A 19,294-nucleotide genomic window follows, 5' to 3' on the forward strand; every position below is an offset into this window, starting at 1 on the left:
GAGAGGGGGCCGAGGCTGGGGACAGAGAGGGGGCCGAGGCTGGGGACAGAGAGGGGGCCGAGGCTGGGGACAGAGAGGGGGCCGAGGCTGGGGACAGAGAGGGGGCCGAGGCTGGGGACAGAGAGGGGGCCGAGGCTGGGGACAGAGAGGGGGCCGAGGCTGGGGACAGAGAGGGGGCCGAGGCTGGGGACAGAGAGGGGGCCGAGGCTGGGGACAGAGAGGGGGCCGAGGCTGGGGACAGAGAGGGGGCCGAGGCTGGGGACAGAGAGGGGGCCGAGGCTGGGGACAGAGAGGGGGCCGAGGCTGGGGACAGAGAGGGGGCCGAGGCTGGGGACAGAGAGGGGGCCGAGGCTGGGGACAGAGAGGGGGCCGAGGCTGGGGACAGAGAGGGGGCCGAGGCTGGGGACAGAGAGGGGGGCCGAGGCTGGGGACAGAGAGGGGCCGAGGCTGGGGACAGAAGGCTGATGCTGCGGGTAGAGAGGCTGATGCTGGTGCAGCATGGGGGATGGAGCACGTTTGGGAGTGCGCAGCATGGCGGATGGAGCACGTTTGGGAGTGCGCAGCATGGCGGATGGAGCACGTTTGGGAGTGCGCAGCATGGCGGATGGAGCACGTTTGGGAGTGCGCAGCATGGCGGATGGAGCACGTTTGGGAGTGCGCAGCATGGCGGATGGAGCACGTTTGGGAGTGCGCAGCATGGCGGATGGAGCACGTTTGGGAGTGCGCAGCATGGCGGATGGAGCACGTTTGGGAGTGCGCAGCATGGCGGATGGAGCACGTTTGGGAGTGCGAAGCATGGCGGATGGAGCACGTTTGGGAGTGCGCAGCCTGGCGGATGGAGCACGTTTGGGAGTGCGCAGCCTGGCGGATGGAGCACGTTTGGGAGTGCGCAGCATGGCGGATGGAGCACGTTTGGGAGTGCGCAGCATGGCGGATGGTGCACGTTTGGGAGTGCGCAGCATGGCGGATGGAGCACGATGGGGAGTGCGCTGCATGGGGGATGGAGCACAATGGGAAGTGCACACCTCCCCCCAACACACACACACACGCGCGCACTGCACTGCACAACACACCACACACACACACACACAACACACACACACACACACTGGGAACCACAAACTGCCCTACACAGACACCTACACACACAGACAACGCTGCACACACCCAACACACAAACACCGCGGCACACACAAATATACGCACATACCGCACAACACACACATTGCACAAAACATACCTCCCCCCAAAACACACCACACACACACACAAACCGCGCAACACACAACGCTACAGACACACAGCGCTCCACAAACAACGCAACACACATACAACACCGCTCTCACCCCCGTCACACCCAGACAACACCCAGAACATGTACAGCGCCTACACAAACACTTGGTAACTACACACAACACATATATATATATATATATATATATATATATATATATATATATATAACAAAAATCATACATGAACTACACAATACGTAAATTCTAGAATACCCGATGCGTAGAATCGGGCCACCTTCTAGTTATATATATATATATATAATATATGTATATATGTGTATATGTGTATATGTGTGTGTATATGTGTATATATATATATATATATATATATATATATATATATATATATATATATATATATATATATATATATATATATATATATATATATATATATATATATATATATATATATATATATATATATATATATATATATATATATATATATATAATTAATATCTCTTTTTAATCACAAACCTTATTTTGTCTCTCGGTGGCCGAACATTCAGCTGAGCGCCCAGCAGCCGGCTATTGTGAACGATCAGCTGACCGCTCTCAATAGTCTGCTGCCGGTAAAACTAAAGCGGGAAAAAAAAAAAGCTTTCCGTTGTTTTGTACGATCCGTTGCATTTGTCACACAACGCAATGCAACGGATGCCATTCAATGCAAGTGTGAAACTAGCCTTAGGCTATGTGCGCACTAGACCGTTTTGCCCGCGGATTTACCCGCGGATTTGCCGCGGAAATTTCTTGAGAAATGTCTGCAATCTTTGTGCAGACATTTCCCATGAAATTCTATGAGAAAAAAAAAAAAGCTGTGCGCACTGGTGCGGATTTTTCTCAAGAAAGTTTCTTGAGGAAAATTTCTCGAGAAACTTTCTTGAGAAAATGAACATGTCCATTAAATCCGCAGGTATCCCGCGGATTTCTGCAGTACAGCCTGCAAAAATCCGCAGGGAACCACCCGCGGGAAAATCGCGGCAAAATCGCGGCAAAATCGCGGTAAATTCGCGGTAAATCCGCGGCAAATCCGCGGCAAATCCGCATGCGGTTTTGCCGCGGATTTTTTCCCGGAGGTCAGCAATTCTTCACTCCCAGAAGTTTCTCGAGAAGATTTTCTCGAGAAACTTCACATTTCTAGTGCGCACATAGCCTTAATCTGTAATTATTCAATTATTGGTGGGTGCCCATGGAAAGCGGGTGCTGCTGGTTTGGAGTAAGTACCTTTGGAATCGGGGGCGGGCAATTTAGCCCTCCCAACCATTGTACAGGGTCGGTCGCCTGCTGCATACTGTCATTATCACACATCTATGGCCGTGCACAGTGAACTGCGCGCGGCCGTGTCTCCTGTACTGTGATGCCGCGGGGCCGGCACTGACACTTCTACGGGCGCAGACCGTGTCAGCCGGCAGCATTATAGTACAGGAGACACGGCCACGCTCAGTTCACTGTGAGCGGCCGTGTGTTGTAATGATGTCATGCCAGGGCCGCCATCGGGTCCCGTGAGAAGAAGCAAAGAGTAGGAGTCGGCCGCTCACCGATAGCTGCCCTCCCACCTGCAGCTCTGCACTTATCTATGTGATTGGTGTAGAGCAGGGGAGGAAGTTACCAGGAGATGAACGGAGGCTGTTGGAGCTCAGCAGGTGACATGAGTAATTTCAGGACCTTTTAGGTCATGTGCCTGATCACATGACCGATGAACTGGCAGGTCCTGTCGCTGCTGCAGCCTCCGTGCAGCTCCCAGTGTCTCCTCTCTCTGCACCGATCAGGAGCTGCAAGATGAGGTCTTCCACCCTGTGTCCATGGTAAATGCTGCTCTAACTATTATAGTTCTGCAAGTGTGTGTGTGTGTGTGTGTGTGTGTGTGTGTGTGTTGTGCCTTTGGTCCATTTATTATGTTATGGAAGTATTCTTCCTCACCACTTGGTATATAATTTTTTTTTTTTTTGTTTTTTTTCTTCAACTTTTGTCCATTGTTATGAGGCTGCTTTCACTCCAGTTTTTTTTTTTTTTGCCATCAGGCACAATCCGGCAAAAAAGATGACAAAAACGGATCCGGCGTCTGTTGCCGCCGGATCCGTTTTTTCCCCCATAGACTTTAATTAGCCCCGGATTGTGCCGGATGGCCGTGCGTTTCATCCGTTTTTTGCTGGATCCGGCAAATTTTACTTGTCCGGCAGCCGGATGAAACTAAGTGAACGTTTTTGTGTCCGGCAAAAAATCGGATCACGCCGTACGGCATGTTTTATAACGGAAGCCTATAGACACCGGATCCGGCGTAATGGGGCAAAAAACTGATCCGGCCGCCGGATCCATTTTTTTTTTTTTTGTTGTTTAACTGAGCATGCTCAGTATCACACCGGATCTGTCAAAAAACTGAAGGAACTGATGCAACTGATAAGTTTTTTTCGCTGGATCCGTCGCATCAGTTTTTTTCACCGGATTGTGCCTGATGCCAAAAAACTGATGTGTGAAAGCAGCCTTAGGCTGCTTTCACACCTCCGGTTTCTGCAATGCGGCACACTCCGGCACTTTGCAGGAAAATCGCAACCGTTTTTTTTTTTTTTTTTTTTTTTGCTGCCGGTTGCGTTTTTTCTGCATAGACTTTAATTAGTGCCGCATTGTGCCGCATGGCCTTGCGTTCCGTCCGTTTTTTGCCGCATGCGGCAGATTTAGCCGATGTGGCGGCCGGATGGAACGTTGCCTGGCCCATTTTTTCGTGCGGCAAAAAAAAACCGCATCGCGCCGCATTCGGCCGATGCGGCGCAATTTTCAATGCATGCCTATGGCGGCCGGATGTGGCGCGATGCGGCAATAACCGCATCCGGCCGCCGCATGCGGTTTTTGCCACTGCGCATGCTCAGTAGCATGCCGCAAGCGGCAAAAACCGGACTGGCCGCAAAGGAAAAACTTATGCAAAGGATGCGGTGTGTTCACCGCATCCATTGCATAGCTTGCACAGCCGGATTGAGCCGCAGAGCTCAAGCCGGATGTGTGAAAGCAGCCTTAGGCCCCTTCACACGTCCGTGTCTCCGGTTCGTGCTAGGTCCGTTTCCGTATGTACCGGAGACACGGGCACACAAACTCAAAATCAATGGGTTTATGTGCACCAACGTGTTTAGCCATTGGCCCGTGCCTCCGTGTGGAGCACACGTGAGCCCGTGTGCTCCACACTGATGCATGTCCATGTTTCTCCGGCAGCACAGGCCCGCACACGTACCACACGGTAGTGTGGATGCGGGCCCACGTGACACGCGCCGGAGAAACACACGTGTCATTTTAAAAATAAAAAAAAAACACAAACTCCCCTCCACAAGTCCTGCAGGCTCTGCCGCGGCTGTCACCTGCATCCTTCCCCCAGTGAATTTGAACAACAAATCTTCACAGGGGGCCGGAAGCAGCGTCAGCGGGGCGTGGCCTGTGCCGGACGCTGTCAGTCAGCACCACAGACGGCTCCGTAAGAAAAAGGTAAGGCGGGGCTTTCCGTTCTCCGTGTTATTACGTATAACACACGTAGTGCGATAAACACTGCACACGGAGGAGAACACGCACCCTTGACACGTCCGTGAAAATCACGCACATGTTTCACGGACGTGTGAAATGGGCCTTATGCTGTTGTAACCTTGTAGTTCTGCAATTGTCCTGCTACCTTTTCTCCATACACCTTTTTTTTCTTTTTTTTTTTTTTTTTTTTTTTTTGCACCTCCTGGTCCATTATTCCTGATGTGGGACAATCTTTCCCTGTGTGTATGTATATGTATAATATATACCCCTTTTTGTGGGCCATGTTCATTCTACAAACAATTTTACAATATTCAGGTTGCTCAGCATTATGTTTACCAGTTATTGCACTTGGCACTGAAAGTAAAATAAACTAAAAATATTCATAATTTAATTTCCTTACTATTTTTGCTCATGTTCTCCTTGTATTGCAAGGTTGTGTGTTCGCCTGTGGTGTGTGTGTGTGTGTGTGTATGTATGTATGTATGTATGTATGTATGTATGTATGTATGTATGTATGTATGTATGAACAACAACAAGGCAGAGTCAAGCAATAACGTGAGTAATCCAGGATGCTGTTAAAAAAATTTTTTTTCTTTTTATTCATAAATTCATTAAAATATATAATGGTCCAAGCAATTCAGAGCAGCATTATCGCAGGAAAATAGCGCAGATAGGACTACGCGTTTCAGCGGTAAGATCCGCCTTCTTCACGGTCCAGAATCTGATCTGCTTTCCAAACAGAACCTTATATACATCTCACTCCCATCAGGGTAATTACAAACATGTGTGAGAGATTTAAAAACATGTGCTAGAAAAGCAAATCAAACATATAAGCTATCCGCATATTAATCAATATACAGCATGCATAAGAGTTAAGAAAAGGATTCAACATTTTGGAGAAAAATACAATCAGAAAATCCAATAACCTGACCATAAAATTATTTTTAAAGTGATACAAAAACCTAACACAGTAGTAATAGCCAGCAGCATATAATGCAACAATGTATCAATAGTGCATAATGATATCCATACGATTGTTAAAGCCCTGTGGCATACAGGTCCCCAGCTCAAATATCCACCTACTCTCTCTTGCAAGCACTTTTTTATGAAAATCTCCCCCTCTCAATGGTTTTTTTACATGCTCTATGCCCATAAAAGAAAAACCGCGTAAATCCCCATTGTGTTTTTTTGAAAAATGTCGGGATACTACTGATGCACCAACCATTTGCAAATTGCTAGCATCTGAAAGATGTTTGCGGATTCTGGTTTTAAGGGGGTTCATCGTGCAGCCTACATATTGCATGCGGCATATATTTCAATTAATTAAATAAACTACATTCTCCGTATTACAGTTTATAAAAGAACGAACATTAAACTGTTTTTCATTGGAAATAGATGTAAATATTTTAGACTTATTAGCAAAACCGCAGCACTTACAAATATTAGCACAGCATTTAAAAAATCCTATTGGTTTTAACCAGTTGCTAGGGGATATGTATATGTGTGTGTGTGTGTGTATATATATATATATATATATATTGTTATTGCCTTATTCTGTCTGTCTGTCATGCTCCAATATTGTGTCCTTACGGTGACACAAAGCTGATTGGCCGCTGGGCTTGCCATGGCCCCGCCCCCCCCACACGGATTGGCCTCTCGCCCCGGCTCTCTGCAGGCCCCGCCCCCTCACGCAATGCACGCTCGCTCTTGCCCAACTGACACGTAGCTCCGACTCCCAGGTGAGTACACACACACACACATCAGATCACACTCACTCTCACACACACCTCACACATCACATCCACACACTCACAACATCCTGGGATATCGCTTGCTTCTACACCGGCTCCGTCACGATCCCAGCAGCGCCAGACATAACCTTGCGATGCTGGGATCTTCACGGAGCCCGTGAACGCTGTTAACCATTATACACATCAGGTAACTAAGGTCCCTTGGTTACCCGATGTGTATCATAGTTAACAGTGTACACCGGCTCACACTCACTCTCACACACACCTCACACATACATCACATCGCATCCACACACTCACAGCATCCGGCGATATCGCTTGCTTCTCGGCCTCGATACTGTGCTGTTGTGACCTTCCAGGACCTGCCGGAGGATCACATGGCCAGAAGCATGTGGTATCTCCGGATGTTGTGAGTATGAGCGCGTATGTGCAATATCGTCAATGTGTGTGTGTGTGTGTGAGTGTATGCGATCGGGTGTGTGAGTGTCGGCAGAGGAGCATGGCGTGCTGGAGGAGGCTGGGAGGAGAGAGGCTGATCCTGGGGAAGGCTGGGATGAGAGAGGCTGATGCTGGGATGAGAGAGGCTGATGCTGGGATGAGAGAGGCTGATGCTGGGATGAGAGAGGCTGATGCTGGGATGAGAGAGGCTGATGCTGGGATGAGAGAGGCTGATGCTGGGATGAGAGAGGCTGATGCTGGGATGAGAGAGGCTGATGCTGGGATGAGAGAGGCTGATGCTGGGATGAGAGAGGCTGATGCTGGGATGAGAGAGGCTGATGCTGGGATGAGAGAGGCTGATGCTGGGATGAGAGAGGCTGATGCTGGGATGAGAGAGGCTGATGCTGGGATGAGAGAGGCTGATGCTGGGATGAGAGAGGCTGATGCTGGGATGAGAGAGGCTGATGCTGGGATGAGAGAGGCTGATGCTGGGATGAGAGAGGCTGATGCTGGGATGAGAGAGGCTGATGCTGGGGACAGAGAGGCTGATGCTGGGGACAGAGAGGCTGATGCTGGGGACAGAGAGGCTGATTCTGGGGACAGAGAGGCTGATTCTGGCGCAGCATGGCGGATGGAGCACGTTTGGGAGTGCGCAGCATGGCGGATGGAGCACGTTTGGGAGTGCGCAGCATGGCGGATGGAGCACGTTTGGGAGTGCGCAGCATGGCGGATGGAGCACGTTTGGGAGTGCGCAGCATGGCGGATGGAGCACGTTTGGGAGTGCGCAGCATGGCGGATGGAGCACGTTTGGGAGTGCGCAGCATGGCGGATGGAGCACGTTTGGGAGTGCGCAGCATGGCGGATGGAGCACGTTTGGGAGTGCGCAGCATGGCGGATGGAGCACGTTTGGGAGTGCGCAGCATGGGGGATGGAGCACGATGGGGAGTGCGCAGCATGGGGGATGGAGCACGATGGGGAGTGCGCAGCATGGCGGATGGAGCACGTTTGGGAGTGCGCAGCATGGCGGATGGAGCACGTTTGGGAGTGCGCAGGATGGGAGATGTAGCACGATGGGGGGTGCGCAGCATAGGGGATGGAGCACGATGGGGGGTGCGCAGCATAGGGGATGGAGCACGATGGGGGGTGCACACCTCCCCCCAACACACACACACACACACACGCGCGCACTGCACAACACACACACACACACACACACACACACACACACACACACACACACTGGGAACCACAAACAACTGCCCTACACAGACACCCACACACAGACAACGCTGCACACACAAATATACGCACATACCGCACAACACACACATTGCACAAAACATACCTCCCCCCAAAACACACCACACACACCCCACACACACCCACACCCACACAAACCGCGCAACACACACACAACGCTACAGACACACAGCGCTCCACAAACAACGCAACACACAAACAACACCGCTCTCACCCCCCGCCACACCCAGACAACACCCAGAACATGTACAGCGCCCTACACAAACACTTGGTAACTACACACAACAACATCTATATATATATATATATATATATATATATATATATATATATATATATATATATATATATATATATATATATATATATATATATATATATATATATATATATATATATATATATATATATATATATATATATATATATATATATATATATATATATATATATATATATATATATATATATAGATAGATAGATAGACTATAATAGATAGATAGACTATAATAGATAGATACTATAATATATATAGATAGATAGATAGATAGATACTATAATATATATAGATAGATAGATAGATATACTATAATAGATAGATAGATACTATAATATATATAGATAGATAGATATAATATATATACACACACATACACACATATTATATATATATATATATATATATATATATATATATATATATATATATATATATATATATATATGTATATGTGTGTGTTGTTGTGTGTAGTTACCAAGTGTTTGTGTAGGGCGCTGTACATGTTCTGGGTGTTGTCTGGGTGTGGGGGGGGGGGGTGAGAGCGGTGTGTGTGTGTGTGTGTGTGTGTGTGTGTGTGTGTGTTGCGCAGTTTGTGTGGGTGTGTATAATGCTGGCTCCCTGCACATGTATACCGGGAGCCGGTGTACGCTGGTAGCTATGATACACATCGGGTAACTAAGGGACCTTAGTTACCCGATGTGTATAATGGTTACCAGCGTTCACCGGCTCCGTCACAATCCCAGCATCACAAGGTTATGTCTGGCGCTGCTGGGATCGTGACGGAGCCGGTGTATGCTGGTAACTATGATACACATCGGGTAACTAAGGGACCTTAGTTACCCAATGTGTATAATGGTTACCAGCGTTCACCGGCTCCGTCACGATCCCAGCAGCGCAAGGTTATGTCTGGCGATTTGTGCGGAGGGCCGGGGCGAGCGGCCAATCCGTGCGGGGGGGTGGGGCCAGGCCTAGGCGAGCGACCAATCCGTAGGGGGGCGGGGCCAGGCCGAGCCAGCGGCCAATCAGACGTTTGTCACCGTAAGGACACAATTTTGGAGACAGACAGACGCATATATATATAATATGAGATGCCGAGGGGAGAAGTACTAGAGAACAGGTATGTTTCCCCTCGGTTCATTTCATATGTCTCCATGTTTTGATTGTGGAGCGGTCGGCCCATGCAAATGAAAGTTTTATATCTGGCTCAGCAATAAGTTAGTCACTGAAGCCTGTTTATTTTAATTTTGGGCTCTGTTTTTCCTGGAGCAATCAGTAGGAATGGCAGTGGGACTGGTTGCTCCCTTCTCCACAATCAATCCAGGGTTTTGATTTTTCACTGGATCAGCTGAAATACTGTATTTTTCGGACTATAAGACGCACCCTGGATTTAGAGGAGGAAAATGGGAAAATAAAATTTTAAGCAAAAAATGTGGTCATGACACACTGTTATGGGGCGAGGATCTGCTACTGACACTGTTATGGGGGTAATGTCCCCAAATTCTCTACTAAGGTGCCGCATCCTGGTAATGATCCTCCTGCCTTGTGTATATACAGTATATGTCCCTTATCCTGCTATATACAGTCATCCTGCCATATGGCCGCATCCTGCTATATACTGGCATATGGCCGCATCTGCTATATAACCCATCATGGCATATGGCCCCATCCTGCTATATACCCCCATCCTGCTCATAATATACCCCCATCCTGCTCATAATATACCCCCATCCTGCTCATAATATACCCCCATCCTGCTCATAATATACCCCCACTGCTCATAATATACCCCCATCCTGCTCATAATATACCCCCATCCTGCTCATAATATACCCCCATCCTGCTCATAATATACCCCTATCCTGCTCATAATATACCCCTATCCTGCTCATAATATACCCCTATCCTGCTCATAATATACCCCTATCCTGCTCATAATATACCCCTATCCTGCTCATAATATACCCCTATCCTGCTCATAATATACCCCCATCCTGCTCATAATATACCCCCATTTTGCTCGTATGACCCCCCCCCATCCTGCTCGTATAGCCACCAATCCTGCTCGTATGACCCCCCCCCCCCATCCTGCTCGTATGACCCCCCCCCCCCAACCTGGTGTATGGCCGCATCCTGTGGCACATAAAAAAATAAACGTTCATACTCACCTCGCTTCCTGCAGCATCGCTTGTCCTCCTGTCTGTGTCAGCGGCAGCGCCGCTGAGTGGAGCCGTCCCCGTTTCCCTGTTGCATCGAGATCATCTCCTGTGTCTGTGCCCGGTGCCTGCGGCTGCGTGTGGACACGTGCGCACAGCGATGACGTCATCGCTGTGCGCCCCGCTAGTCTCCACCCAGCCGCCGGCACAGACACAGGAGATGATCGCGATGCAGCAGGGTAACTGGGACGGCTCCACTCAGCGGCGCTGCCGCTGACAGACTGGAGGACGAGCAATGCTGCAGGGGAACGGTGAGTACTGTACACTGATTCACTGCTCCCCGCACTGATGATGATGCGCAGGGAGCAGTGAATACAGCCGCACATGATCACTCCAGGCCGTAGTTGCCAGGGGTGATCATGCGGGCCGGCTGTTTAAACCCCCGCCCATCATCCCACCCACCTGACAGTGCCTGCTTCAGTGCAGAGGGATGATGGGCGGGGGATGGGCGTGCATATTAAATGAGCGGGTCCACGTGGTCATGGCAGGCTGCTACAGCCTGCTCATGCCCCCCGATGACCCGCTCCACCGCAGCACCCACATTCCCCGTAGCCACATTCAGACCATAAGATGCACCCCCCACTTTCCCACAACATTTGGGGGGGAAAAAGTGCGTCTTATGGTCCAAAAAATATGGTAATCGGGAGGCATTTCAGAACAGAGAGACTGCTGAGGAGAGGTACAGGCTCATGGCTGTTGGGACTCAATACCTCTGCTTGCTGTGGTGAGGAACTGACACAGAGAATATTGTTTTGTTTGTTACATAGGTTTATTTTGTAGTTAGCATTCTGTTGTTAGTTAGTGGCCAGACGGCCTTAAACGTTTCATTTTCCTGTTTTTGCATGTGTAACACTGAGAGATAAGTGTACACAATAAACACGGCAGTGGCCGTATCTGTTTGGAACCTGCCAGTCTGCCGCTGTCATCTGTGAATCCATAGCCACTCGCTTGGACCAAAGCAATGACCCCAGCTGAGCTATATTCCCTGTCTCACAAATTATGTATGTATGTATGTATGTATGTATGTATGTATGTATGTATGTATGTATGTATATGTGTGTGTGTGTGCGTGTGTATGTATGTATGTATGTGTATATATATATATATATATATATATATATATATATATATATATATATATATATATATTATATAATATGTGTGTGTGTGTGTGTGTATATATATAATATATATATATATGTATGTATGTATGTTCTTATACACTGCAGAAAGACATTGACAATAGATTTATTACCTCCTTATTTTGCTCTAGTACATATAAAATTAGTAATCCGGACTCCTCCCCTTTACAGCGCCAGGGATGTTTTAATAGGAAAAATGTTGTTGTGTTTTTTTTTTTTTTTTGTTTTTTTTTACCTGCTGTGTAAACCTGGGGTTTCTTTTGGTAAAGAGCGTCTTATAGTCCAAAAAAATATGGTCCTTAGGTTTACTAAGCCACGGGGCCCCCGCCATAGCTGCGGCTACTTAAATGTAAGGTCATACACGGCTGGCCCCCTCTTCGGTGACCAATCAGTGAGGTCTGACGCTGCCGACCGCCCTCTGTTCATTATTGTGATGTTTGTACTGTGCATGCGCTAAAGAGGCTGCTACGTAGAGTACAGACAGAACCATCCCGGAAGATGAAGGATGTCCCTGCGAGGAGAGTTAGTGAAAAATTGCATATATATATATATACATATATATGTGAGAATCGGGTTTTAGCCGCGCTAAGAAGCCACTGGTGTCAGGATGTAGTTTATATTAAAAATCTCTTTCTTTAGGTATTCTCTTTTTCCCTGAAGGAGACGGCTTATGTCTCTGAAACGCGTTGGATGCTGTAATAAAGAGAGATTTTTAATATAAACTACATCCTGACACCAGTGGCTTCTTAGCGCGGCTAAAACCCGATTCTCACATATATATGTATATATATATATATATATATGCAATTTTTCACTAAGTCTTCACGGGGCTGCTGCTGGAACCACGCGGACACTCATATGCTTTACAAGGGGTTGTGACTGGCACAACCGCTCCAGGTGAGTGTATCTCTCTACATCCTTACACGGTTAATACCGGGTAAAACCCTATTTGCGCCTTTTTTCCCCCCTTTTCAGCAGTTCCTGCGAGGAGAGAGAATCCTATCACCACTGATCACTAGGACTCCATCTGAACCTTGTGTCTTCAGCGTCACATGTGCTGTCAAATCGCTGCAGAATATTCAGCAGTTACGTGCGCTTGAGCCCTGTGATACCAATGTGATATGACTGAAGAATGAGTGTGATTAGATAGGGATCATAATCAAAAGATATAGTGATCCCAGATATTATTTGATCCATCCATCCATCCATGAGAGATTGAGAGAGATTGAGATCGATCCATCCTCTGGCTGACCCTATTTCACTATGACCAAAGCGTACATGTTAGCAAATCGTGAACAAACCACGATTATGAGGAAGTAAGGTTTACAGTTCAACAGTCAGGAAACCCGTGGTTATTTGACAACAGATGTAAGGAAACTGGCATGTAAAATTCATGGCTCCTTGTAATATCTCCAGGAAACTGTGGTCGGCCAGTGGTCAACTGGCAAAATGTGCAGGAAGCTACTGGTGCCCACAGCAGCTTGTGGTCAAGTTACATGAACATGACTCAGCTGTCACATGCTGGTCACCAATTCACCACTCAGTGCACATGACGTACAAAGTTTTGCTATAAAAAGACAGGACTCGCTTAATGAGATGGGGACATTTCCAGGATGCACTGTTCCTGTGATGCAGATGTTTCCTTATCACTAATTGAGTCCCTCCGATGAGAAAGGCGTGCTACAACATAACGGTAATGTTGATGCATATTTCTGTTATTGTATAAGATTCTATGACTATAAAGTAGTTCTAATGCCTATGTACCATTGATTATTCATGTGCTATTAAAATGAATAGTATCTTGCTATTCAGAATCTTTAGTATTTGTGCCTGATTAGGATATCAGTGAGCGCTTCGGAAGTACGGGCTTTCAGCCCCCTTTTTAGTAGAATTTAGCAAGACAAGCCCTTAGTGTATTGTATCTTATATCTTATCTTTTAAGGGTGAGTGCCCACCATCAGGCTTCCTCACGGTCTTGACGCAGCGTACTTTCTCTAGCGGAGACGCGCTGTCCGTGTATACAATCAGGATCACTGACACAGTGGATTTTCGCTGTATCCTCCCGCTCAGAGCACTAGCATCTTAAGGCTACTTTACACACTGCGATATCGGTCCCGATATCGCTAATGTGGGTATCCGCCCCCATCTGTTGCGCGACACTGGCAAATCGCTGCCCGTGCCGCACAACATCGCCCAGACCCGTCACACATACTTACCTGCCCGGCGACGTCGCTGTGACCGGCGAACTGCCTCCTTTCTAAGGGGGCGGTCCGTGCGGCGTCACAGCGACGTCACTGAGCGGCCGCCCAATAGCAGCGGAGGGGCGGAGCTGAGCGGGACGTAACATCCCGCCCACCTCCTTCCTTCCGCATAGCGGCCGGGAGGCAGGTAAGGAGGGCTTCCTCGTTCCTGCGGCGTCACACATAGCAATGTGTGCTGCCACAGGAGCGACGAACTACATCGTTACTGCTGCAGTAACGATAATCGAGAATGGACCCCCATGTCACCGATGAGCGATTTTGCATCGTTGCAAAAAATCGCTTATCGGTGTCACACGCAGCAACATCGCTAATGCGGCCGGATGTGCGTCACAAATTCCGTGACCCCAACGACTCTGCATTAGCGATGTCGCAGCGTGTAAAGCCCCCTTTAGAATAAATTCACAAGCTGCAGCTCAGAAACTCGCGCCACAGGTCAATTTTATGGAGAGTCTAAAAGAAGCCCAGGGAGTCGGAGATTTCTATAAATCCATCCACTGTGCGTGTACTGTACAACACAGCAGTTTGGACGCGGCGAAAACTCTGCATCCAAAATGTTGCTGACACTGATTGTGGGTACGCAGCCCTAAGGACTCGTTCACATATGTGTTAGGGAATTTCATTTGTCTTTCTGTGTTTATGAAAAGATGTGAAATTAACTCCTTTCTGCATTGTGACGTAACTGTCACCTGAAGGCCTCCTTCACATGTCAGTGTTTCTGGTACGTGTTGTATCATCCATTACCACATATATCCATTATAACCTTTGGTGCTGCTCACATGTCTGTGTATTTACACAAACCGTGTCCATGTGAGCCACATGGAGATGTCTGGATTTTTTTCCAGCAGCACAGATGACAATGGTCAATAGAAGACTATGAGGCCGTGAAAAATACGTGCCGCACACTGATGTCATCAGTGTATAGTCCGTATGCCATCAATTTGCTGTACGTGTTTAACATTGAAAATATAGGAGAAGCTTTGTATTTGTTTATGTAGTTAGCTGGGTTATGGTACTGTATCTATGCCGTAAGCATGGTTGTGCTCCCATATCTATATAGTAAGCTTAGTTATGGTACCATATTTGAGCAGTAAGCTTAGTTATGGTACTATCTGTATGCAGTACGATTGTTCTGTTCCCGTATGTATGTAGGAGGCTTGGTTCTGTTTCTATGTAGATGACTAAGATTGTGTCCCTGTATTGATATACTAAGCTCTGTTCTGTTCCCATATCTCTCTAGTAAGCTCTGTTCTGCTCCCATATCTCTGTAGTAAGCTTGGTTGTGTTCCCATATCTCGGTTATGCTCTCATAAACTCTCTTCAGTTCCTGTATCTATGTAGTCATGTTGGTTCTGTTGCGGTATCTATGTATGCACTAAGCTTGGCTTTGTTCCCATATATATATGTACCAACCTGTTCATAAAGCCTGTTACCACTGCTGCTTTAATGCAGCGGCCAGAGATGAACAGTCCAATGGTGGACTGCCACAAATTGAGGGCCACTGCTTTGTGATTGCTCTCCAGGCTAAATTGTGCCAGCCAGCCCCTGCCTGGAAGCACTGAGGCACGGACATTCTAATTCCTGGTGAGCCAGTGGAAGGGTGAGAAACTGTTGTCAGTTACATGTTGTGGTTTTGCTGGTTATGTGCTATGTGCCGATAATTGTTTGGGGATCCAGTAGAGTTTTAATATTGTGATTCCCTCACCCTTCGTTGTCTGTGTTCCGCCCACAGTTAAGGAGGTTGGGCGTTCAGTTGGGATGAGCCCCAGGCAATGCTGTCTTTCTAAAGGCGGCCGAGAGCACCCACTGACCCCCGTGTCTCCACACATACACTTTTTTTTTTTATTCACAAAAAAAAAAAAATCATTCATGACATATAGGGAACAACCATTTTAATTAAACGTCTGGGACAGTAAAGCCTGGTGGCAACCAGGAATTGGTTAAAATATTATACATAGGAGGATTTGAGGGAATTTAAAAAACACATGATTAAAGAAATGCTTTATTCTCTGCGTATTCTACTACATAGTGCATTAACATAAAAATACCTACAGCATTTGTTAAATTTTGTTTTAGGAACAAACTGGTCAATAGAGATACTTCACCAAATGCTATTTGAGCTACACAACAAAGAACCTACACTAGACCAAGCTATATTGGAGTTTGGAAAACCAGAAAAATATAAGGTTTGTTATGTTACATATCTAGGATTTCCTATAAATATTTTGTCATTTTAAACTTCGGTAATGCATGCAATGTACTGTATGTCTAATTAAAAGCTTTGTAAGATCCATAAAAGGAAAAACAGCTAATTGATTGTTATGGTCACAAATTGGCAACTTCGGCTTGCTTTTGTCTAACTTGTACAAGGGTTATGTTGAATTTTTTTAAATTTTGGTTTTAGCTTTTAATACTAAATATTTTTTTTTTATATTTATATTATTTTTTTTTTTTTTTTTTTTTTTTTGGGACCACTTGGCAAAAAAAAAACCACACTGACATGCTTATACAACTGTTTGGTTTCTTAAATTATATATATCCAAAAATTAATTTCAGTAATTCAGTACAAAAAGGGCAACACATATATATTATTTAGTCATTACACACAGTGATCTATTTTGAGTGTTTATTTCTGTTTAATGTTGATTTATGGCTTACAATGAAAACCCTAAATTCATTATCAGAAAATTAGAATATTATATAAGACCAACTGAAAAAATTATTTTAAACTCAAATATTGGCGCCTACTGAAAAGTATGTACAGTAAATGCACTCAATACTTGGTCAAGGCTCCTATTGCATGAATTACTGCATCAATGCGGCGTGGCATGGGGGCAATCAGCCTGTGGCACTGCTGAGGTGTTATGGAAGCCCAGGTTGCTTAGATAGCAGCCTTCCGCTCCTCTGCATGTTGGGTCTGGTGTGTCTTAAGGTGGTGTCACACATAGTGACGACGACAACGACGTCGCTGCTAAGTCACAATTTTCTGTGACGTAGCAGCAACATCGCTGTCGCTGTGTGTGACATCCAGCAATGACCTGGCCCCTGCTATGAGGTCGCCGGTCGTTGCTGAATGTCCTGCTTCATTTTTTGGACATTGCTCTCCCGCTGTGAAGCACACATCGCTGTGTGTGACAGCAAGAGAGCGACGAACTAAAGGGAGCAGGGAGCCGGCGTCTGGCAGCCTGCGGTAAGATGTAACCACGGTAAACATCGGGTAACCAAGAAGCCCTTTCCTTGGTTACCCGATGTTTCTTAGTTACTAGCGTCCGCCGCTCTCACGCTGCCAGTGCCGGCTCCCTGCATACGTAGCTGGAGTACACATTGGGTAATTAACCCGATGTGTACTCTGGCTAGGAGTGCAGGGAGCCAGCGCTAAGCGGTGTGCTCTCACGCTGCCAGTGCCGGCTCCCTGCACACGTACCTGGAGTACACATCGGGAAATTAATACGATGTGTACTCTGGCTAGGAGTGCAGGGAACAGGGAGCCGGCACTGGCAGCGTGAGAGCGGCGGACGCTAGTAACTAAGGTAAATATCAGGTAACCAAGAGAAGTGCTTTCCTTGGTTACCCGATATTTACCTTTAGTTAAGCTTCCACGCGTCGCTGCTAGCTGGGGGCTGGTCACTGGTCGCTGGTGAGATCTGCCTGTTTGACAGCTCACCAGCGACCATGTAGCGACGCAGCAGCGATCTTGATAAGGTCAGATCGCTGGTCGTGATCGCTGCTGCGTCGCTATATGTGACACCACCTTTTATCTTCTTGACAATACCCCATAGATTCTTTATGGGATTAAGGTCAGGTGAGTTTACTGGCCAATCAAGCACAGTTACATTGTGGTTATTAAACCAGGTATTTGTACTTTTGGCAGTGTGGACAGGTGCCGAGTCTTGCTGGAAAATTAAATTTCCATATCCAAAAAGCTTGTTGGCAGAGGGAAGCATGAAGTGCTCTAAAATTTCCTGCTAGCCAGCTGTACTGACTTTTGTCTTGATAACACAGTGGACTTGGCTCCCCAAACAGTCACTGATTGTGGAAACTTCACACTACATCTCATGCAGCTTGGGTTGTGGCTTCTCCACTCTTCCACCAGACTCCGGGATCTTGATTTCCAAATGAAATGCAAAATGTACTTTCATCTGAAAACACCTTGGACCACTGAGCAACAGTCCAGTTCTTCTTCTTTTTTTTTTTCTTCTTCTTGGCCCAGGTAAGACAATTCTGGCATTGTTTATTGGTCATGAGTGGCTTCACACAAGGAATGCGACACTTGTAGCCTATGTTCTGGATACGTCTGTGTGTGATGGCTTTTGAAGCGCTGACTCAAGCAGCAGTCCACTTCTTGTGACTAGCCCTTAGTTTTGAATGGCCTTTCCTTAACAATCCTATCAAGGCTGCAGTTATCCTGGCTGCTTGTGCACCTTTTTTTCTACCACACTTTTTTCCTTCCACTCAACATTCAAATTAATATGCTTGGATAAATCACTCTGAACAGCCAGCTTCTTTAGCCATGACCTTTTGTGGATTACCCTCCTTGTGGATTGTGTCAATGACTGCCTTCTGGACAACTGTCAAGTCAGCAGTCTTCCCCATGATTGTGTAGCCTACGTAGCCAGCCTAAAGAACCATTTTAAACGCTTAGGAAGCCTTTGTAGGTGTTGTGTGGTAATTATTCTAATTTACGGAGATGACTTTGGGGTTTTCATTGGTTGTAAACCATAATCCTCAACATTAACAGACATTTAATACTTAAAATAGATCACTGTTTGTAATGACTCAATTATATGTTTCAATTTTTGTATTGAATTACTAAAATTAACTTTTCGATGACATTCTAAATTATTGAGAAGCACTTGTAGTTCATGGACATCTTAATGAGGTCTAGAGAATGCAAACTCTGATTAGATATTGACAGAAAACTCACTCACTGATCAGGTTTACACATTAACGATCGTTCTCATGAACCAACATTTGTGCAATCATCAATGTGTAAAAGGGCTTTAATTTTTATTTTTTTTTTTTTTTTATTTTATTTATTCTGACACCTATTTGAGTAAGAATGCAGTTTCCACTTTTCAATATCATTTGGGGAATGTCGTTTAAAGATCATGAAAACCTTAATGTAATTCTATTTATCGTCTCTTGATTTT

At 46.4% G+C, this 19,294-nt stretch overlaps 1 protein-coding gene across 1 annotated transcript in view; it reads left to right on the top strand.

The window, feature by feature from the left end:
• Window positions 1-19,294, top strand: part of LOC142295087 (sulfotransferase 6B1-like) — a 105,934-nt gene that overhangs the window by 39,784 nt on the left and 46,856 nt on the right. The window contains exon 2 of the mRNA XM_075338157.1: window positions 16,221-16,330. Coding sequence (XP_075194272.1) covers window positions 16,221-16,330 — 110 coding nt within the window. The remainder of the gene's footprint in view (window positions 1-16,220; window positions 16,331-19,294) is intronic.

This window comes from Anomaloglossus baeobatrachus, chromosome 3 (genome assembly GCF_048569485.1).
Source record: "Anomaloglossus baeobatrachus isolate aAnoBae1 chromosome 3, aAnoBae1.hap1, whole genome shotgun sequence".
NCBI lineage: Eukaryota > Metazoa > Chordata > Amphibia > Anura > Aromobatidae > Anomaloglossus > Anomaloglossus baeobatrachus.